This window comes from Struthio camelus, chromosome Z, assembly GCF_040807025.1.
Source record: "Struthio camelus isolate bStrCam1 chromosome Z, bStrCam1.hap1, whole genome shotgun sequence".
NCBI lineage: Eukaryota > Metazoa > Chordata > Aves > Struthioniformes > Struthionidae > Struthio > Struthio camelus.
In genome coordinates, this window is record NC_090982.1 from 60,741,935 (window position 1) to 60,765,228 (window position 23,294).

At 35.0% G+C, this 23,294-nt stretch overlaps 1 protein-coding gene across 4 annotated transcripts in view; it reads left to right on the forward strand.

Moving 5' to 3' along the window:
* Nucleotides 1–15,775, forward strand: part of LOC104152982 (transportin-1) — a 72,267-nt gene extending 56,492 nt beyond the window's left edge. For all 4 annotated transcript variants that reach the window (XM_068927147.1, XM_068927148.1, XM_068927149.1 and 1 more), the window contains 11 exons: nt 536–622; nt 1,386–1,493; nt 1,704–1,862; nt 1,969–2,056; nt 3,114–3,212; nt 3,435–3,530; nt 6,520–6,595; nt 7,404–7,503; nt 9,015–9,089; nt 11,905–12,047; nt 13,647–15,775. In XM_068927147.1, coding sequence (XP_068783248.1) covers nt 536–622; nt 1,386–1,493; nt 1,704–1,862; nt 1,969–2,056; nt 3,114–3,212; nt 3,435–3,530; nt 6,520–6,595; nt 7,404–7,503; nt 9,015–9,089; nt 11,905–12,012 — 996 coding nt within the window. In that variant the 3' untranslated portion in view covers nt 12,013–12,047; nt 13,647–15,775. The remainder of the gene's footprint in view (nt 1–535; nt 623–1,385; nt 1,494–1,703; nt 1,863–1,968; nt 2,057–3,113; nt 3,213–3,434; nt 3,531–6,519; nt 6,596–7,403; nt 7,504–9,014; nt 9,090–11,904; nt 12,048–13,646) is intronic.
* Nucleotides 15,776–23,294: the final 7,519 nt, after the last annotated feature.

A 23,294-nucleotide genomic window follows, 5' to 3' on the forward strand; every position in this document is an offset into this window, starting at 1 on the left:
AGTATTGTCTTTCCCTCTTTATCATATTATGAAATTATTACATGAGTATTGCTTCACAAAAATAATTCCCATATACAGACACGTGATGTATTTCTGGACACAATTAAATAAATACTTGCGATGGCAGAACCAATCTTCAAATTTTTTGATACAGTACAGCTCACCAATAGCATGAGGAAATTAAGACTTAAAAAGTTACCTTTATGTAAAAGCTTTCAGCTGAAATATGTCACTCACTACTACTTACTACCTCAGCTATAATACTAGAAACACGAATTCGATTTATATTAGTGTTTTATTGTAAATCGTAAGACCTAAATTGTAAACTGTAATGTTAAACTTTTATCAATAGACAGAAGAGCCATCAATTTTCAAACGTATTGCAACAATGGTTGAGTTATGGTACATCAGTTTTGTCTTTTGTCGAAAGAAAAAAGTATAAGTGTTTCTTCATTCCACACTTAGTATATTTCAAGGCTAGAAAGCCAATGTATTAAAATAGTTTCAGCAGCTGATGCATTTTCATCCTAAACAGGAATATATTCAGATGCTAATGCCTCCATTAATCCAGAAATGGAACATGTTGAAGGATGAAGATAAAGATCTCTTCCCTTTATTAGAGGTAAGTGTTAAAAATTGAATATCCTTTATTAAATTCATTTAGGAGTTACACCTGAGTTACTAAAGAAACTCCTACTAGGAAGTGTGACTATAAAAGTTGACGGTGTTGAGCATTTTTCGTAATGGAGAAAATCTTGTGCCTAAAGAAATATCATGAGATTTAGTGGAAAGTTGAGATTTCTTTTCTGCTGTTCTTGATTATTTTCTTCAGGATTCTTTTTAAAGGAAAAAAGTGTTCTTTCTCCCCCTTATTATTTCTTTTTCTCCTCTCCTTTCACCACTCTAATAGAGCTTCTATCAAATGAGCCAAAGGTGTGAACTAGACATGTAAATTGTTTCCTATACTTTCCAAATCTGAAGCAAGAAAACTCTTCTAGAAAAATTAGTTTCATAGCCTAACTTTAATACTAAGGCTTCTACGTGAGCCAGGTGCTGCAGCTTAGTATAAATGTTGGCTGAGTATTGTAGTGGCTATCTTCATGTGCGCTTTGGCCACATCTAAGAAGATGCTACTTCTGAGAAATTTTCTCAACTGACATATTTAGGAGAGAGTCACAATTAGCTGACAGTTGACTTGGCTTAGCTAATAAGTCCTGATTTTCTACGTTGTGTTTATTTGATCAGCTATATATGACTGTACTTACAATGCTGACACTGCTAATGGCATCCTCCTGCCCCCCTCCCTACCCTCCCCCAGTAAAAGGTACTGGGGGCATGGGGAAAATCTGTGACTTTTTTTTATTATTATTATTTATGTATTCCAGTGCCTGTCGTCAGTTGCTACTGCCTTGCAGTCTGGCTTCCTTCCATACTGTGAACCTGTGTACCAGCGTTGTGTAAATCTGGTGCAGAAGACCCTTACACAAGCCATGGTATTTTTCTATTGCTATTCCTAGGATTTCAGAATATCTCCTTCAATCAATGTATTAAGTATGTAACATTATGGCTATGCAAAGGGATTTGTAGTAATAACTGTTGAACATCTAAATGAAGCTGCAGTCATGAAACTTTTATTTTTCTTTCATGCATACTCCTGAGAAAATCTAATACTCATTTTGAAAATGTGTCCTCGTTTGTTGCAGTTGCACAATGCTCAGCCAGACCAATATGAGGCTCCAGATAAAGACTTCATGATTGTGGCTCTTGATTTACTTAGTGGTTTAGCTGAAGGACTCGGAGGCAACATTGAACAGCTTGTGGCTCGCAGCAATATCCTGACACTAATGTACCAATGCATGCAGGTGAGATGAATAACCTGGTTAATCCCAGAATTTTCTTTCTTAAGAGAATCAAAACCCCTATTGGAGTTATCTTTTTCTTTTCTTTTTCTTTTCTTTTTTTGTTTAGGATAAAATGCCTGAGGTACGGCAGAGTTCTTTTGCATTGTTAGGTGATCTGACAAAGGCGTGTTTTCAGCATGTTAAGCCTTGCATCGGTATGTTTTTTTTTTATATATATATTAAACAATTGACTTGTTTTACAAATTGGTAAGAAGCTGACTTAGCCATTGTTAAACCAGCTTCTGTGGCTGGCCTTGTTATGGTGGTGTGAGTTTTCATTATTCTGTATCAGCAGAAGTATATAGTCTTGTCTACTCCTAGTGTGTGTTTAAAAATACGTATTTTTCCTTTTATAGACATTGCAGATATTCATTTTGTCACTTGATTTTTATAATGCAATGGGCTGCCTGTTTTGCTGGAATAAAGCAATACAGATGTGCTTGGACTTTAATTAGAACTGTTGCTTTTTTGATACGTTCTTCAGTTTGTAACGTCTACTGTTCTACTATAGTTTAGTGTTATACAATTACATATGTATTAAAATTAGAAAACTTAGAGGGAAAATTTCCCCTTCAATAGGGAAGTAGCATCCGTTACAGACTTCCAAAACGTTTGTTCTCCCCTCCCTCAAATACCCTAGAGATGCCCTCACCTTGCCAAATGGTTGTTTGGATAGGCTGGGAACTGAAAATTACTTATTTTGGCAAATATCATAAGATTATCTTTGTGGCTAATAATATTTTCTTAAAGTACATGTAATCAAGGAGGTGATTGCCTTCTGGGCTTTATTTTCAAGTGTAGCCGAATATGTGGCTCTCACGGTGCTTTAAGTGTTGTTCAGCTATCTTATAAAAACTAGAAATACTTGTATTTGATTTTTTTCTTCTTCTTTTGTGCCTGTCTTCCCCTCACTTCCAATCCCAAGAGATAGGGAGAAAAATTTCTGGGTTTACATAAAGGTAAAAGCCTTATTATAAAACTTTTAAAATCATAGTTCGAAAAGACTTCTATTGATCTGTTTAGATCCTAAAATCCAGGTTAATCTGCTGTGTAGCAGAAATATAGCTCTTGTTAATTCACGCATAACACTTTCCAAACATTTAAATAGGCTTACGTGGTTTTAAAAAAAAAAAAAAAAAAATTGTGACCTTACAGTTTTGGGGCGAGATAGTTGTATTGTGTGATGAGACTTTAAAATGTTGTTCTTTCTAGCTGATTTCATGCCAATTTTGGGGACCAACTTAAACCCTGAATTCATTTCTGTGTGCAACAATGCCACGTGGGCAATCGGAGAAATCTCCATCCAGATGGGTAAGATTATTTTTTTCCTTTGAGAGATTTTTCTTAAATGTTTTTATTTTTGGCATGTTTGGGGTTTTTTTTATTTGTTTGTTTTTTTTCCAGAGTGATGCTTTCACATTAAAATTTAATTTGAAATTCTTGTCCAGATATGAAGTTCAGTGTACTGGATCTATTTAGATCATGTATATTAATGGTCATTTTCTTCTGAATCTTTGTTTTTGGCTATTTTAGGTATAGAGATGCAGCCTTATATTCCAATGGTGTTGCACCAGCTTGTAGAAATAATTAACAGACCCAACACGCCAAAGACGTTGTTAGAGAACACAGGTACCCAAAAACTGAACCATTCATGGTGAAGGGCATTAGGCTGTGGGGTTTTTGTTGTTGTGGAGGGGTGGGGGCATTACAAAAATACATAGGCAAAACACACCAGAACTGGTTTTACTGCTATGTATCTGGCCTTTATAAACAAAAGTAATCTGTTTTGCAGAAGTTCTTACAAGTCTCAGTCTTGCAGCAAAGCATCTATCATATATCTAGATTCTTAAAATTGTTGCTTTCTCATCTTGTAACGTTTATTATATTTATTTATCGTTATTTAAAGTTTAAGTATTTTCTTCCTATTTTATTTGTTTATTCAATATGACAAATGTATGCAGTGACACTTTTAAGACTTAGTGGCCTTTCTTTACACTGATTTTTCATATATGCATGTACTTACATATAATGTGTACTGTATATATATGTCTAATGTTTGAAGCAAATGTAATTGGCATATAAAACAAAAAATTAACTCCTTTAATTTACCAAAAAAGACTGGATTTTTTTTTTTAAGATTAATTTGTAATGTCATGCATAAAATCTAGATCTGTGATGGCAATGTCACCACGATGTAACTAAAATCATGTACAATTTCTCTTATCTGATCACTTGATCACAAAATTCTGAAAACAACAGCATGCATATTTGTGTTCTGGCCTACAGCTTTGACTTTCAAATTGAGAGCAGTCCACAAATGTCTTATTAAATCCACATTTCTGAGGCTTGTTTCTTTTGCATTTTTAGAGGGCGTGTTCTGGTATGAAGAGCACCTTCCATACTATGGGAAAACTCTATTAATGATTTGACATGTTTTTGTTTTACTATTTTGTTAATTGGGACTCTTTTCATATTTTTTCTGTTTGATAACTAATTATCCTGTGAGAAAACAGTAGTTTTGTCATTATAACCTGATATGATTGAAAATGATACAAGTTCAATGCTACAGTTGCATTTCTGAGCTAAGCATGAGATAAATTGGAGAGAGATTTTCAATGCATATTTTCCTCCAGTGTTTTGTGAACTTAAAAACTGCAGTTTCCTTACCCTCTTCCCTTTTTTTTCCCCCCCATTTCCCCAATCAAGTATGGAAGGTGAACTTGAAGAACAGTTAGCTAGTTTGGCATATTATAGGTATTGCTTTTTAAAGAGATAATTTTGGAATAAATACCTCCTTATTATGAAGTAGACTATGGAATAGTATAGCTATATATATATATATATATATATATATATATATATATATATATATATATTTCTTTTATTTATTTACACCCCTCCTTGTTTCCCTCCACTGATGGATGTGTAGTACCTATAGCTGACAGGCATCCAGCACTTAAATGCTTGCTTCCATCGCTATTAGAGAATTTTTGGAAGCATTCAAATACTGACATTTTGTTTATTCTCTTAATAGTTACTTTAAATGTGGGTGCATAACTGCGAATAAATGTTGTGTGGTGTACTTATAATGTTTGTTGTGGGATATTGTGCTGCATGCCACTGGTATGTGCTAGAATATTATTGTGTTCTACTTTAGCCTGTTATGTAAAGAGCTGTTAAGCTGCTTCTCTTTATGGAAACATGAGGTGACACTAGCTAAAATTACATAGAAAATGAGTATTTGCCAAAAATTTCAGCTTTGACAGAAACCACACCTCCTTTTACAGACTGTAGTTGTGAGGACTTAGGGATAAAACTTACAAGTGTATCTTCATTTGGAAGTAGCACTTCAAATGCAAGGAACAATTACTTATTATTAACATTACGCTTGAATTACGTACTTAAAAGCAATCTCACGGAAAAGGCAGTTTCACAAGTTAGATCTGCCGAAAACTTTGGATACTGAATACTGAAATTGAGTAGCGTCAGAGAAAAATAGTACAATACCAGTGTGCTGCAGCTTCTGTGGAATGAGTATGCTTCAAGCTGCTAGTATATCCTACACCAAACTTTTATTGGAGAAAGCATCATCTGCTTTATTGCATGTTTCATGAAACTGTTCACAAATGCCTGTTTAATTAGAGTGTTGCATAGTATGTCCCTTGAACGTAGGTTTCCTTTCTCTGCTTCATATAAATCTGCTGGATTTTAGTAGTATTCATGTATTTTGCTTCAAGTAATCCTGATACATTATTCCCCACCCTCTCCTTTTTCTAAAGATTAATCTTTTGTGAGTTGAGCAAACACCATTAAAACACATTTGTATGATGATATTTCCTTCTGTCTGTCCCTCCGAACAAAGGCCCAAACTATCTAGTCATCCAGAGAAGCAGTTTTGCTCTTCTTGTGTCCCAATGGCTTTGTATCAGAAGTCAGATTCTTCTGTGAACAATAGAAATATTGGGATTAACAAATTTATTTTATGCAATTAGTTACTGTGAGTTAGCAACCACTTTAAAATAAAAGCTCTGCAACTTTGTGAGGAAAATTAGTATTTAGTGCTTACTGAGAAGAGCATCATTTATTTAGTATTTTAGGTAGACCACAGTATATTCAATGTAAACATGTTTCTAAATGTAGATAGTTAGCAGACCAATGAAAATCTTGAAATCCAAATGTGTTTTAAAAAAAAAAAGTTTATAACACTTTAATATTATGACTGAAAATGCGTAACTCCTTTTTATCAAGAGTATCCAGAAGAGTACATTTGAATAAAAACTTAGAAGTGTATGGTGGATAAATTTAACGTCAGAGGGCAGAATAACTACTTATATCAAAAAACTTTTGGATTTAAAATTGTGTTTTTGGTGTTCTCTCATTTACTTCTTTAATTTTTCTTTTTACCCTGGAGAGTATACCATATATGTTGCTGCCTCTTATTTAGGGGGTGGTAATAAACAGCACTGGTGAAATCTTATGTTTATTATCATACACAGATTCTGTTGGTTTCTGTTTCTGAGTTATTTGTTGTTTTTTCTTTATTTTTTCTCCTTCCCCCTCATTTGCTCATGTCTTGGTTGGCGTTTGGTGGTGTATAACCGTGATTGCGTTACCTTAGCAATAACAATTGGTCGTCTTGGTTACGTTTGTCCTCAAGAGGTGGCCCCCATGCTACAGCAGTTTATAAGACCCTGGTGTGTATTATTCAATCTTTTTTTTTTTAATTCATTTTTCTTCACTCTCTTTCTTTCTTCTCTCTATCTCACTTTTAGATATATTTTCAGTTGGTTACAAAATCTCAGTCCTTAATCATTGCCAACCATGTGACTAATCTTGTCCTATCAGGTTTGTGAGTTTTTAGTAGCACCGTCATGTATTCTTTATGTTGTGGCTAACGACTAATTTATGCATGGGATAAGATTGTCACATGCTTGCTGTGTTAAAAAGCTTGACTATGAAAGAGCATTTTAAAATCCACCAGAATGATAATACAATGCATGCAAATACCGTAAAAGTTTAAACCGTGCATTACTTTACTTAAAATTCAGTCTGAGGCTTGAATTGCTGTAAGGAATATATGTTTATAGACTTGTTATGTATAAAATAGTTTGCTTGCTGCTGTAAAAGTTAAATAACTGTTCTGTAAGTGGTATCTGACATAATTCATACTGTGGTAGTAGTATATGTTCTGCTTCTAATAATGATAATTTCTATAAATATTTCAGATATATATTTCTTTTGTATTTAATGGAATGCAGGTCACACATTGTAACTGTATTTAGTACAACAGGAGAACAAGATTCTACAGATCATGCCTAATGTAAATATGTTAGTAAATACAGTACAGTGACAAGTATTTTTCTATCTTCTAAGCATTTAGAATAGTGTTTCAGATCATCTTATCAGTGTGACCTATTCCATCAAATACTGTCATTTAGTTCTGACTTAGCTGATTCTATTACTTTGTCATTCAATTAACAGCTTTGCTTTCCACCTTACTAGGTGCACTTCTCTGCGAAACATAAGGGACAATGAGGAGAAGGATTCAGCCTTCCGGGGGATATGTACCATGATATCGGTCAACCCCAGTGGAGTAGTCCAAGTAAGATACTTGCATAAATCCTGATTGTTTTTTCCTTTCTTCATGTGAAATTTAGTGAAAGCTGTAAATGGAGTATTAAAAAACTTACCTTGATGTTCATGCCCTGTGATACATGATCTGGCTTTATTTTTGAGGTCAAGGAGACCAGAGTGTTTATATTGCTAATGATACATACCACGATACCTCAGGATTTCTGTTTCGGTAATTATCATCTGTGGAAAGGAAAGGAGTAGAAGAGTAGTCATACATTCAATTTGTGTATCTTTCGTCTAAAAGAAAAGTGTAAATAATGAGTTTTGATTAAAATAACTGCTTTTTGAGATTTCTGTTAGTTTCTTTTTTGTGGTCAAGAGCAGTAAGGAAAACACAACGCAAAATTTTATGTATTAAATGCTACTTTGCAGATACAATCTAGGCTTTAAAAAAAAAAAAAAAAACAGAACAAAAAAAACCCCAGCCTTTGAATTCTTAAAACTTGGATGGGGAAGACTGGACCTTGGACACACTGCTTAAAAGAGTCAATGGGACAAGGAAGATGCATCTCTTTTGAAATAAATATTCCATGTCTGGAATAGAATATGACTTGCTCTTTAGTCTCCACAACTCCAAAGTAAAGCCATACCAACATAATATGTTATAAGTGAAAAAAAGAAGATAGATTTTTCTTAGAAGTCATGAGGCATACAGAGAATATGATGCAAGTTGCTAATTGTCTTAAACACACAGGTCTTAACCTCCTTCCCCTGCTTGGAATCGTTCTCCCTGAAACACATGAGTTGAGCCTCTTCTTGTTCTGAAATTTTTCAGTTGATTTTACAAATGCCTAATTCTGTGCTTAGCATTACCCTCTTCTACTATCCGCTTGTTCTCTTGCACAACTTTAGGGGGAGTGGGAAGAGGAACTTAAGGGCTTTTTCATTATGCCACCTCTTCTTCCCTATAGTTGTCCGCAGTTCTGATCCAAAAATATGTTATTGTCAACTTCATGGTTAAAGACTTGTTTAACAGTGTAGTAGGAGGTAATGCATAACAGCAGATGAACTGAGTGAAGAATGTGGAGGTGCCTTGGCTTGTGAACCTGAGTGTTAAACATTATATGTCCCAGAAACTTCTGGCTCTCCTTGAAGAAATACAACAGCCCTTTTCTAACCGCAAATATATGAGAGAGAGTTGCTAATATAGGTTTGAGTTTGCTGCTTGTTAGAAGATGATGGGTTCTTCAACTTGGTCGGTGTATTAAGAATTAGGCAAGCGTGTTGTGGGAGAGGAGAGGTTTTTTTGTAACTTGTTTTATTTAATCAAAAACTTAAAACACTCGGCTAGTCCTATTTCTTACACCTACGCGTACAATAATTTACCATCGTTACCTGAACTGACTGGAAAGTAAATAAAACAAAAGCAGTTGTCAGTTGGGATCAAAAACCCTGTGTAGTTCATAGAAAGAACGTCAAGCATTGCTTTCAGACCTATATACTGAGGTTTCTAACCTATGTGATTGTTTAATCTTACAGGACTTTATTTTTTTTTGTGATGCTGTTGCATCGTGGATTAGCCCAAAAGATGATCTTCGAGACATGTTCTGTAAGGTAATGTTTCTAGATTGACAGTGTATCTTAACTGTGGTTCTTCTGGATCCTCTGTTTTTCTTGCTTTCCACTGCTACCACTTACTGTGTTTGTGTTTATGGAGGCTTCTTTGCGAAGTCTTAAACTTTGAGATAAAACAACATAAAAATCTAAAGTTGTTTTTACCTTTTCATTTTGTTATGTGCACTGAGGTTATTCCAAACTTCTTTTTAACAATATTGGAAAGCATGGGATCTTATTTGAAAAGGTAATTGCCCTCTCAAGGAACGTTTTCATAATGCCCAGCCTTTGACTTTTTGACTGCATTTGAAAGAGCTGGTTTTTCTTTTACCGCATAAAAGACACTTAAAAACGAAATTTTTTTTGGAAAATGAGATCTATCTGTAGGGGTGTGTTGCGTGTGTGTGCGTGTTCATGTTTGGGTTTTGTTTGTTTGGGTTTTTATTTTTTATTTTTTTTGCCACAAAAATAACTATTTTGGGAAAAGAACTAGAAAGCTGTGACTGAAAAATATTTAGTGCTGTCCTGACCTGTTTTTATCTTGCTTCTGCTGAAAAATAAAGTTTTGGAATTGCTTAATCCTCCATAGAATCTCTCTCAGATCAGTATTGAACAGAGCAAGGCTTAAAGAAAAATGATATCCAAGACCAAGAATAAGTTTCTAGACAAACTGTCAATAGAGTTTAGACAAAAGATCAGTTTGCCTGTGTAAAAACAAATAAGCAAAACCAACCTCCCAGAAACTGATATATTGTGACTTTGTGTTAGTCTTGAGTTTGAAATAATAAAAACTTAACAAAAATTCTCAGTTCTGTGGATGGATGCTACTGCTCTTCAGTAGTACAGCTCCCCTTGTATGTTGTAAAATAGAATCTGTTTTTGAGGTATATATGTCAAAAGTTAATAATAGTCCTCTTATAGCTGAAACAGACTATATTTCTAATTACTTACTGGGGTCATGGGTCAGTATTGCCTTTTCAAACGATGCTGAGTGTGAAGATACGAATAGAAGCTAGACTTTTTGAATGCTGTGCTGAGGAGCAAAGACAGAAATCTCACCGTCATAAATAGGAGACAGTTACCTGGGATGCTTCTAAGTAACATCAAGTCTGGGAAATGCACAGCTCTGAGTGTTCAAGTATCAGTAGAAGAAAACAACAAAAACTTGCAGTCATAAAGTCCAGGACATTCTCTGTATTGATTGCCCCAAGCAATTTGAGTGCATGTTTCTGCACTGGTCCTTCAACATAAGAGAAAAGAAGCATTCAGATTCTTTCCAAGATAGCCATGTGGGATGTATTCAAACTAAACACAGGAGGCTTTGGTCACCTGGCATTAAGAGACATTTGCTTTGGACAGTATATTTGTTTGCACTTGATTTTGTTTTACTGTGCAAGAAAGGAGCTGGACTTTTCTTCAAGTGCTGGCATGCCAGTTGCGTAGAAGACTTAATCACTTGAGTGGGTCCTGATGCCATCTGAATACATGATTATTGTATTCCACTTACAGTTTTTTTCAAGCCCTTCCGACAGCAATATGCATTTTAGGGAGAAGGGAACAACAACTTTTTTGGAGTCCTTGAAATCTTTCTCTTGCTAGTAGATGGTCCAGTGTTTCTTTTATTTGGGAGCTAAAGCTGAGAGAGAGAAAACCCTTCTGTTGCTGGTGTTAAGATCTGGCACATACCATAGGGTTTTTTTAATCACCCTTTATAAAAGCAAGCTATCTTAAGACCACAGCTGAAACTCACCTGTTACAACTGTACAGAAAGATGATTAAAATGGTATGGTGCTCCTGGGTATGAGTGTTTGTGGGTTTTGTTAACTTCTAGGTAGCTGGAGGGGCAGGTGGGGCTGCCTGTGGTTAACAGGTGACCCTGCCGTGTCATTATTTCCTCTTTAAAAGCAGTTGTGCTCAAGAATATTGTGCTGAGGGTGAACTAGGTACTGTAAGCTTTAACTCTGACGTTACCTCATCCTCTTGGAGGAGGCTTTTGTGACAGGCTGTTCCTCAACTCAGTATCCTGGAGTTTAAAAAAGAAAACACAAAACTTAGGCCTCTGTATATTATTTTGTATGAAGAGGAGGCATGTAATCTGCTCTTGTTCTTTCTTATGTTTGCCTTCTAAACAGCTTTTTCAGAGTAAAAAATAATGCCTTTTTGATAGTTTCCTTTAACTTTGGTAGTTTTCAGGCAATTTGTTACATTGGAGGGTTCAGAATGAAACCTGCAGTGTGTGTGTGGTTGGTCAGGTGGTGGGGGGGGGGGCTTTTTTTTTTTTTTTAATACTGGCTTTTGACTACTATGGGTCCCTCTTCTTTCAGTGTATAGAAGACTTTTAACTTCCTTTTTAGTGACAGTTTGAGTACATGCTCCTTGGAAAAAAATCCAACTACCCATAGGATGTTTTTGTATTTGTGACAGTATGAATGCCTGTCGTTTCTAGCAAATGCTGCCTGTGGTTCTGCCTTTACTTTCCTTCCTGAACATACCCTTCCTGAGCTTTAAAAAAGAAATGTAGATAGAATAATCTTAACATATAAACTGTGTGAGTTGACAGAACGTTTAGCATTCTTAAATAGCCTAACTACAGACTGTAAGTGACCATTATCTAATAAAAATGTTTTTTTGTTTGACTAGCTATATTCTAGATGCTCTCATGCTTAACGCAGGTGAATTTTTCTCTTAAATAAGGCTTTACTAAATTTCCTTTGTTTCTTAGTACTGTTTAAGTGTTAAATTGGAGAGCTTAAGTGGACAGGTGTACAATCCAGCAATTAGTGATTGTCTTGACTTCCCACCACCTCATTTATAGATTCTTCATGGATTTAAAAATCAAGTTGGGGATGAAAACTGGAGACGTTTCTCTGACCAGTTTCCTCTTCCCTTAAAAGAGCGCCTTGCAGCTTACTATGGAGTTTAACCTCATGCACTGTAGCTGCAGTCCCATAATTAGAGGTAAGCACACAAATCATCTTTACTAAACTGAGTTGTAAAACAGACTTCCTCCCTATTTGCATTATATGAAACATGATTAATTAATTATTGACTGAGTTAATTTTTTTCCCAATACACTGGATCAGGTATTTTTTCTTCCTATAAGAAAAAGAAAAAGATGAGTGGTGGTAGCTGTAGCAATAGTAGTTGTCTGACCATGTGGGGTGTTTTTGTGTGTGCTTGTTTTTGAGAGCCTGGGAGAACTATATGCACAGCGCCATATAAAGATACAGCTGGAAGTATAGTTGTAGCAAAGGGCCTATTTGGGCTTAGTAAACAGAGTGATTAATATGATCATCAAACCATCATATTAAAGACACGGGATTCTGAAAGACAAGTGCTCATGTTGTGTTGTATGACTGGTAGGTGGTAGATGTGGTCTATGTAGGAATACTTCTCTGGGCTAGAGAAAGCAAGTTTGTTAAGATGCTTTGGCCGTGAGAAGTTCAGTATGTTCCTAGCCAGATACTAGGGGTAATCTTTGCGCTGAATAAAGAATACTTTGATAATCCTTAATTTTACTGACTCTAGAGCCTGATGTTTTGGGGAGGTGGTTGAGTTTATCATTGCAATGTCCCACTTTATGCAACAATTTGGAACTTTTATAGTTGTGTCATGGAGAATGACAGCTTCAACTTCAGCAAAGAATGGTGGTTGTGCATTCTAGAATAATACATTATACCTTCTTGCTTTTATGATGTCCCTACATCCTGCATGAAGAAGTCCCATGTATAAAGTAGTATTGTCTTTGATAATAATACTAAAGATAAGGGTGGGTTAAGTTTATTCATTCAGTCTTTATTAATTTTATATTTGCTCTAGAAATTTTGTACTGGAATTACAGGAGTGAATCATGCAATGCTGTTTTATTGTTGAATGGACAACTATTTACAAGTCAGTCTGAAATTATATATAGAGTCAGTGATATAAAATATCCTGTTTGAATTATATGTTCAATCTGAACAACAGATATAAAAAATAAACTTACTTCAAACATTTACGTATTTATGAATGAAGATGTTTTAGTTCTGAAATAAGGGGTTTTGGAGGATGTTTCTTTTTCCTGCTGATGAGGAGGAACCTCATCACTGTCCAGTTTGTATTGAGGGGGCACTATCACTATCTTGTTTAATCACCCTAAAAGTGAAATTGTTAGGTCAGAAAAACATAAATATAGTAGTCTGTTCTTGATATTTTAACCACCTCACAATTTTGGACAAAAAGGGTTAGAATACAGAGGTCTTGTTAAAAAAACATAGGACTGCTTTTGTCTCTAAATCTAAGGCTAGCCACAACAGTGAAATTGTCAGTGTAGCTTTAAAGCATGCATCATTGTTTCAGGAGTAATAATCTTACTTTGTATAAATGTGATTGATTTTTTTTAACAAATTTGAAAGGGCAAATCTGGGCACAAATTTATTTTTAACTTGAAGGTTGGCACCTACTGCTTAAGCAAAGAGCTTTTCTGTGTTTGGGTTTTGTTTTTTTTTTTAATGTACAGCTCTGTTGTTTAAGTTTCAAAGTAAGGTTTAACTATACCTTTATCTTTTCCTTTTACAGGTCCTTCAGTCTGGGAGACTATGAAGGAGCCTCTGCACCCAGGGAAAATGTTACCCTTTACTGGGGGGAAGGGTAAACCAGTAGGGTACAGTACAATCCCAACCCTACTGGGAGGGGCGGGAGGGAGGTGTTGCCGTCACTGTATTAAGTCGATGTTGGGAAATGTTTTAACATCTGGAGCCTTTGTGGGTGGAAATCTGTCTCCTATTACAACTCTGCACTGGATGTGAAGAAGCAAAAAAAAAAAAAAAAAAAAAAAATCTATTCACAAAACAGCACATTCTGGAATATTGTGGGGAATTGTACCAAAATAAGAACCATATAATTGAACCATAGGGATACGTAAAGAGGAAAACTATTTTGCGCACAATAAAGGAAACCTAAGAATGGGGGTCACAAACAGTAAAAGGCTTTCTTTTTTTTCTTTTTTTTTTTAAGTAAGGGTTTTCTACATTGTTTCATCCTGCTTGATGGGATTCCTAGGTATTTGCATGTTAATGAAGAACTACACAAATGAAGTTAGTACAGTTAAAATGCAGCTTGTGTCTGTATTAGGAGCAGGCACTTGCAGTGTACAATACGGAAACCCCATCATAAATTAATAAAGGTTACCTTTGACAAAATGAAGAAACCTGCAAGCTGCCAAATGAGTCACTCCTTTTGTTTTTGGGGTAAGGGGAGGGACACTTCAAAGGAAAGATTGACATCTTAATTTTTACATTTAAAAAATTTAAAGTAGTGGATATGATTTGATTATTGTACTTCATTAGATTTAATTTCTAGAGTAAGGCATTATTCTTAACGTGCAGTTTAAGGTTCAGGCATGCATTCTGGCTCATAGTGATCAGAAGTAATTTAAATTAGTGGGGAAGTAGCATGCTTGCATCACATAGAGTGAAATTGGTATACATTTACCTATGTTGCGCCAGTTTTGTGTTGCAGTTTACCAATTCAATATAGCCCTGCATTTAAATTTCCTTTTCTAAGATTCTGTGGATTTTATTTTTATTAAGGATATAGATATAAAGTACTGTAGTTTACAATTAGGCCTTGAAATACCTTTTAGGATCTGTTAAGAATAAGATTGATATTGTATTGTGTGTAACCTGCACAATGTGGAAAGCTGATATAGCTGTGCAAAATATTTGCCTCTGTGCTGTCAGTGTGATGTGCTTTCTGCATGGTTATATACTAGTGATTTTATCAGAACCTCTAAAAATGAGTTACATGGTAAGACCTGTTAAAGGCTGCATAAATGTTAGTTGGCACGTAAGACAATTGTAGAAGTTGATGACATGATTGCTATATTTGTGTTTATTCCCACTCAACATATTACCTTCTATGCTTTCTTTTTGTTCAAAGCATGATCTTAAAGAGATGTTTAAGTTAATGGATGTAATGCAGGGTATCTACACTGTATTGGCGCATGTTGGTGGCCCTTTGTGATGTAGTTAAATGCACAAGGGTGCAAGTTTAAAGCTACGGAGTGAAAGTTGGTTTGGATCCTCTTCATTTCATTTGTTTAGCTTTCTGTTGTGTTTTTTTTTCTCTACTTACATGTATTCCTGTGAATAAATCCTTGTTAAGTTAACCCTTTACTTTTCCTTCCATGTGTATTTTCTTATGTACTGTGAATGTGAAATCCTAACTGGTACACTTGATCTTGTGTCCATCTGAAAGTGGCAAGTCTTTATTAATTTAGATTGCCTAAAGAGTATCCCATGATGATAAAGGAAAATGGAGAGATTTTTAACTCTGCTGGTCAGAGGTGAAGCCACAGCTTTCCATTTTTCAAGTGCTGCATAATTAATCTGCAAAACAAAATTAAGCCATAACAGCCTTTTTATAGTTTTAGTTTCTCACCTTTGCATTGCAGAATGGATACTGGATAACAGTTTTTTTGTTTGTTTTTATTTTTTTGTTTGTTTTTTAAGAACTTACTCTTCTTTGCATGGTTCTCTTCTTTGAGTGAATGATTTAGCCTTTGCACTGAAGTTTGAGCTGTGTGAGTGTGAATTTATAAACGCTGTTTAAAGAGTTTTAGTTTTTTTATGCATGATAGCATGCACATGTTTTACATATTTCCCCCACAACGACCACCTTTTTTTTGGCTTTGCAAATTTGAATGACTATGCCTGAAAATAGTTTGGACATGTACTGTCTGAAGTACATTCAGTAATGGTAGTACATAGTATTTATTCAATTTGGCCAAAATTGCATGTGATAACTTGCTCTCAAATTACATTGCTTTGGTAGCAAATAGAAAATTCCTTCTTAACTAATGATTCTGAAGTAAACAACAGTTTTAGTCACTAAAACCACTTTAAACCCAAATTTTGCAAGAAAAAAACCTTCAAAATTTAGCAAGGTAGGATATTGTCTTAGTCCTGAATTACTATTAATTTTGAGTTTGTTTAAGCATTAAGGAAGAGTTTCAGAAAGAAGTGACATTAAACATTCATAAAATGGAAAGCCTCTACTTAAATAATACTGTAGCATCACAGCTAGAATCTGAGTTTAAACTCTTAAAAGTTTCAGAAAGTCCCTTTAACCAAAAAAAAAAAAAAAAAAAACCACTCCACCTCATCTCAGATTAGCTTATGATGCCACTTTTGTACGTACATATATTTAATAGGTATTTGTACAGATGTGAACTGATCTGGTATAACAGCAAGGAAAGTGATTGAGGCAGAAATAAACAGTACTGACAGAATAATCTTTTATATCAGTAAGTTCTCTCATGGTATATTTTAAAGCTAATAAACCGTATTCTTAATGCATAAAATAGTGCAGAGATTTGCAGAAGCCATTTAGGGTATAACATGAGGTAAGAAAAGTTCTGAATCAGCATTAACAGTTATGATTCAAATTATTGCATCATGGGATATATAAAAAGCATCTTAATTCTTGTGGTGTAGTCTTGACAGTTCTTGAATGTTGACTGAATGTTTATACTGGTAGAATTGTGAGTTTGTCTTTGTTACATTCCAGTGTTTCTGCCTCTTGGCATGCTAAAAGCACGGCTTACTTCATTTGCTCCTTACACACTGAATAAAGTGCTGTTAGTGTGCTAAACTACAGAAATAGCCGCTGCTAAGTAATGGTGTAGATTTTCTACTTGAATATTTTTGTTGTAGGAACCTCAGGAGGTCAGTGTTTACTGTTTTTTATATATGCCTTTTTTCCTGTTTTGAGTTTCCCTTTTTGAAGGATTCTGAGAGTGAACAAAAGCTGCTGATCAACCTAAGTTGGTAACAGAAAGTGTATTTAAAATCCTTATAAATGCATCTTTTTGGCAGTTCTAAATTGCAGTTAAATTAGTCTTAATGACGTTCAATACTACAGTTTCTTTCATTACACATTCAGGAAACAGCTCTTTTCATTTAGAAAAAAAAAAAGTTAGAGTAGTTCATTAGTTTAACCAGTGCAAGCAAAAATAATAAATTTTGTAAGTTTTTCCGAAGCTTGATTATTTTCTAAATCAGTGAATGTGTATATATTAAAATTGTAATAAGCTAATTCTTATGCTTTAGTTTGCTACTTAAGGGTTGTACTCAAGAGATCACTTTTAGAAGAATGGGTTTAAAATTTATAAACATTATGATTTTTAGAAGTTACGAAGTAGCATGAATTTTGTAACTAACAATGATACTCACTGTGATTTTTTTTTTTTTTGGTTAGGACTTTTATGTTAGCATCAATCATAGCTACTTAAACGGCATATATTGTATAATAGTAAAATGTATATTTTAAAACTTCAAGTGGCTTTCCTCAAGCGAAACTCATTGCTACTTAGATTTAAAAAAAAAAAAAATTCAAATACTAGCTTTATCTCAGGTGAATACTCTTGTACCCTTTTTGTTCAGAACACATGCTTATAAAAATGTGTCTTAATTATATCAGTTTATGTATTTCATATTAGGCAGCTTCTTTGTCTTAAACTTACTCTAAATTAACCTTCTACTGTGGGACGATAATGACTTTTGCTTCACCTATTTTATTCATATTGAATGTATTAATAGTTACAGGTGCAAAATCATTCTTCCCTTGAGGAGAATGCATCCATATTCAAAAATAACTGAAATACTTTTAAAAAATGCTTTAAATGCAGCATTGCATTGAAAAATCTTTTGCTTCAGATTTTATCAAGGAAAGGAGTTGCAACTTAACACTAATTGCTTCAATACTGTTTCTTTCATGAGGGTGATAGATGCATGAAACTTCTATGTAGGGTCTAAAGAGTAACTTTTTATCTTAGATGAAGGTTAAACTCTACAGTGAAATGACTGCTGTAACTTACAAAACAACTTGCAGTTATCTCAGATAGACAGTGATACAGTTTGCATACATATTTGTTATATTGCGTGAGTATATCCGGTAACCTCATTTTGAGTAAGTAAAGCTTGATCAGTAGCTGTATATTTCACTCACCTATGCATTCTCCAGGATGACTTGCATCCATCAGTCTCCTAGGTATTCTTCTTCAATAGAAACCTTTTTTGTCTGCCACTGATGCTTGCTCTTTGCACTTAACTGTTGGAGCAAGCCAGTTTTAGATTATTTTAAATGGGAAACTCTGAGGTAAGTACTCTTTTTGCTTGCCTTACAGAGTATGTATTCTGCTAAAATAATAAGGATACTTACTTGCTTGAATGTATTTATGTGAGGGAAGTTAAGATGACTCTAAAAGATGAATTCCTGTGTGGTGTTACAGTATACTACTTAAATAAGCCAAATCCACATCTCAATTCAGCGCTTATAGTATAGTATCATTTTCCTATAAGCTAGTTCTATTGTGCTACTTTCACCTTAGGTATCTATTTGCTTTGGGTGAGCAACAAAACTGAGAAGGCCTGGGTGATTTATGTTGGGACACTGATTGGGGAAAAAAGATTGGTGTAACCAGGTTTATTCGGCTGTTGAATTCTCCAATATAATGCTATCTTTTTTTCATGGGAAGAAATAGGTAGATTTGTTGTACATAAACAGTTCCAAAATTTTAAATTGGATGCAGTATATAGAATAGTTTAAAATGAGAAATGACTGAATCTTTCTGCTGACAACTTAGGTTGTATGAGTTTTGCTTGAAAGCTTTAAATCTGATGTTTCTGTATCTGCCACAATGTTGGAATGTTTCCTTCAGACATATCCTCCTGCAACCTCTCAAACTGTACTAAATTGAGTGATATTTCTTGAAGTCTGCCTATGTGCTAACAGAACTTCATTTTAAATAGAATATGGTTTTAATTTTTGATAAGCTGCTGAATTTTAAAGAGTTTTTGGGGCCACCAAATATTTTGGATCATGCAGAGAATATATATTGTACTGTAGTAATTTTGTATTTACATTTGTATGATGTGACATAATAGATGTGAATGTTAATCACTGCTTGACTATGTTAATAAAGTTGTTTAAATATAGATGTTGCACTCCAGTTTTTAATGAAAGATGAAAGCTTCATGTTCAGTTTATCTGTTTTGCCTCACTCAGTAGTGCACTCTTCTGGTTCATATGTGTAAGTTCTGGAGCCTGCTTAGAATTTTTAAATAAGGAGAATTTTCGTTTTACCTGAAAGAAAATGATCTTTGGATAAGTTGATGTTAATTCAGTTTAGATGCTTTGTGCTACTTGGGAGCATTTACAGATATATGTAGACATAAGAGCTTTATCTGAATTGAAATTAACGCCTGTGCGTGATACTGGTACTTTTTTTGCTTTATTACTAAGAAATGGTATATTGACTGTAATTTTGTTTGAAACAGCTGACGCTTGCCGAGTGTGACCAAATTTGGGGGGGAGGGGGAATCATCCTCAGTACTTGTGTTATCAATACTCTGAACAAAAACAGGAGTAAGTTAAAAATAAAGGAAATGTATTCAAGGCTCTGAACCAAATCTTGCAGTGTTCTTAATCTAATTTATGTAGCTTTTATAGAACTGTGCTAATACGAGCTATTTAAAGAAGTATTGTTGCGCTTGCATAACTTGCTGCTGTGGGGTTCTGCGACACGAAAGCAATGGTCGCTCGCTGGGCAGTATCCCCATAGCTGATCTGAACGTTCTGTGTTCACGCTCAGGATCCGACCGTTGGTCAGTTACATCCAGACAGTTGCATATGGCCGGTCAAGATTGCTTGTGTAGTGGAGCCATTAAATTTAGCAACATGCATCATCATGCATTGGTATGATTGCTAGGTAAACTTCATAAAATGTATAGTAGAAATTAATTGCTGCATATTCACCTGAATGTCTGCTTAAATAACTTAGACTTCTGGCTCTACAAAAAGGAGTAAGCCCTGGAATAAGTGTTAACAATAGGGTGGATGTGTAGGGATCAGGCTGATTAGAGAGATCAGCTCCTGTTGGCTGCAAGACATGAGTGCCCCTGTGACTGGGTGTGTGTGCGGTGGTGGTGGTTTTGATTTTGGTTTTATTCAGATAACCCCGCAACAGGGGGGCATAGGCAGGAGCAAGACCTGTGATGGAGCATACTACTGTCAGTAGGAGACTTGTAGAGAATATCTGACTCTATAGTCTCAGAACCTGATCTTTGAGTCTGGAGTTAATTACTGCATGTATGTACAAACAAGAGATGAGTAGAGTAAGGACTATCATCTTAAATAAGGGGAATGAATTTTATTACTAAGCTTGAGGTCAGATTGCAGCAGTGTAAAGGATTGTCCTTACTTTCAACATATGTCATGCTGTTCCTTTAAAAAAAAAAAAAAAAAAGTCATCTGATTTAAAGATATGCACTCAGTTGAGAATTAAAGTATTTCAATAGGAATATTGTGTGCATGAAAAACAGTTCTTAAGTATGTTAAATTTTCAGGGAATTGATGTTAGCTTTTGTTAACACAGAATGGCTCATATTGAAACTAATGAAACTTTATTAAATGTAAAGAGCATTTGTTTCAGAGGTATTAGCTCATATTTTATATACAATGAGCAATATATACTAATGGAGGTGTCCAAAAAGACAGCCAAATATTGAGTACTAGCAAACTTAAAATCAAATTTTTCCCCACATGAGTCCACTTACAAGAAATACCAAGATGCAATTACACTGCACATTTACTCAGGCATGTATGTGTAAGTGGTAGCATATAAGGAATTTGTTCTTAAATAATAGGGTGTTTGTGTGTGTGTGTGTGTGATATCAATTTTTTTAGGCAGATTTTCATTTGAATCACAGAAGTGAAAACTGAGGTATCATTCTATTTTTGTACTGTCAGGTATAAATCATTTTTGTCAAATCTTTATTTAAAATATGGAAATAAAAAGGGGCAAAGTGTTTTGCTGGTGGTTGTCTTACTTGTATTCTCTGTCACCCTTTGGTGAAATGGATGGCCATAGTTTCACAACTGAACATACAGGGGAACTGTGTGTACAATATCCAGATTAATTTGGATGCCGAACTACTGCAGTATTACTATCACTGGAGCAATTTTTTTTTATTACTACTTCCCCCTCTCCCCCAGCATTTAATGCAAATACCAACTAGAACTTCCTTTTTCTGATTCATGAAGGTGCTGTACCCACTGAGGAACAATGTAATCTGCCAGTTGTCTTACCTTGAAATGAGTGTCAAGGAACGCCCTATGTGTATAACATACTTAGCAGTTTTCTCGAGCTCTCTCTTGGATTTACACTCATGTTGACTTGTTTGGGGGATTCTACAGCTTGCAGCTACAGGAGAGCTCTTTTGACTGTGGTGTGGAAAGTACTGCTTTAAAACTGAAGTGTTCCATAGTTTAAAAACTCAAAACATAGAGAAATGACACAATAAAGAACTGAACAATTGAGCAGCTTATTTAAAGGAAAAAAGAAAAAAAAAGAACCGTTACAACTGAATTCGGAGGTGGTATTTTTCTTCTCAGAATTGCATCTTGACACAAGCAGTGTTTCGTTGCCTCTCTTTAAATGGATCATATCTCAAAAGAAAATGTCAATCATCTTGCCTGTTTTTCTCTAAAGCACACTGATGGTCATTTTGTTGCATATTCATTTTTTCATTCTGAAATGTGCTCATTCAAATAAGCATTTTGGAGCCATGTGCAAAATAATCCCAGGCCTGCACAAACATGCATCTTTTCTTTTTAGTGTTGGAAATAATTTTGGAAGAACAGATGAATCTCATGACAGAGTAAGAATGTAAGTGGCCGTTTTCTCTTAATTCTTTACGTACTTTAGCATAGGAAAGAGCAAGATAAGTGAGATCTCACATTTCCTCCAGTAATCTGTAGGAACATGTAGCTAATTTAGTTTAGCTTATCCCACTCCTCCTTATCGAAGGCATTACACACCAAAACTGTTGTCTGTCTTGGACCAAAACCAGGTGGAGGGTAACTGGAAACTTGGACCCAGGTCTGGCTTGTGGCAAACGCTCACTCAGCTGCACAACTTTCTTGGGTCATAGAATGACTGTATTTAAAAAGGGGTTGTGGAGAATTGAAGGGAGAGAAGCAAATAACTGCCTACTGGAACAATTCAGAGCTTTCTTTAATTAAAGAATGTAGATTTCTCGACTGCTTTTATTCCTAAAAAGTTGGGAATAATGATCATCTAACTTCAAGGTGGCAGAAATAACAGCATGTTACTTAGTGTGTCTAGAGAGAGGAAGCCCTCCAAATCATTGCAAGTATCTGCTCATCTTCATCAGCACTTAGTCTTGTAAGATTTTTATCAAGATGATAAGGACACATCAAGTTCGCATCTTTCTTCTAACTCTTCAGGTTAGAAGTTTGTCTTCAACTGCTCTCAGTGCTGACACAATAAGCCAGGGTATGTGTATCTGTAGATGTTATGATGAAGGAAAGGTCAGAATTATTTTTACACAGTGCGACTTCCTCCCAATTGCAGCCCACTCGCTACCTATCCTGTCCATCCTGTTGCTTAGACTTTTAATTTGTAATCCTATTTCAGTACCTGTACAGCCATGCTGTGTCCAAATCCTCTTACATTTCTTACAGCATTTCCAGTAGGTTTTTTTGTTTTTATTTTTTTCATTTTATTTTTTTTAACCTAGACAGTTAAAAACTCTATCCAGACTAACCTCTTTCATTTTGGTTGCTTCATTACCAGCTTTTGTAAAACTCATTCCTGAGCCTTCATACTTGCTCTGTTGGTACAGTAATAAAATAAGCTGTATTTGGTTTAATTAAAAACACAAGCACCATTTATTCTAGTATACTGAGTTAAGAATACTTTACTGAGACGCCATGTAATCTTACTAGTGTAGCTCCAGACCTTTCTACCACAAGCTACCATTTCTGTTATATATTATGTCCAGGCTGGATTAGAAGATATCTGGGATCTAGTCATCACATCTTGCTTGTGTGCTAGGTACTATGGAGTGCTTGAGTACTAAGCGTCATTATACGATCAGAACTTGATCTTCTAAATGCTTGAGGCTTTTTTCTTACTCTTCATTTAGTTGAAATCCTTGAAACACTTGAATCATTTTTTATTTGAGATTTTTTGTTTATTGCGTGCAAATAGCAAGCTGGTTCAAGCTCATGAATATATTTTCAGATACACATCTAAAATGTTATGTACTCAATATCAAACATTTTAATACGTCAGACAGGTAAGTTTAGCTAACCGTTGACTCTGTATTTGACAGCATTACAGCATAGTAGTTCCTCATG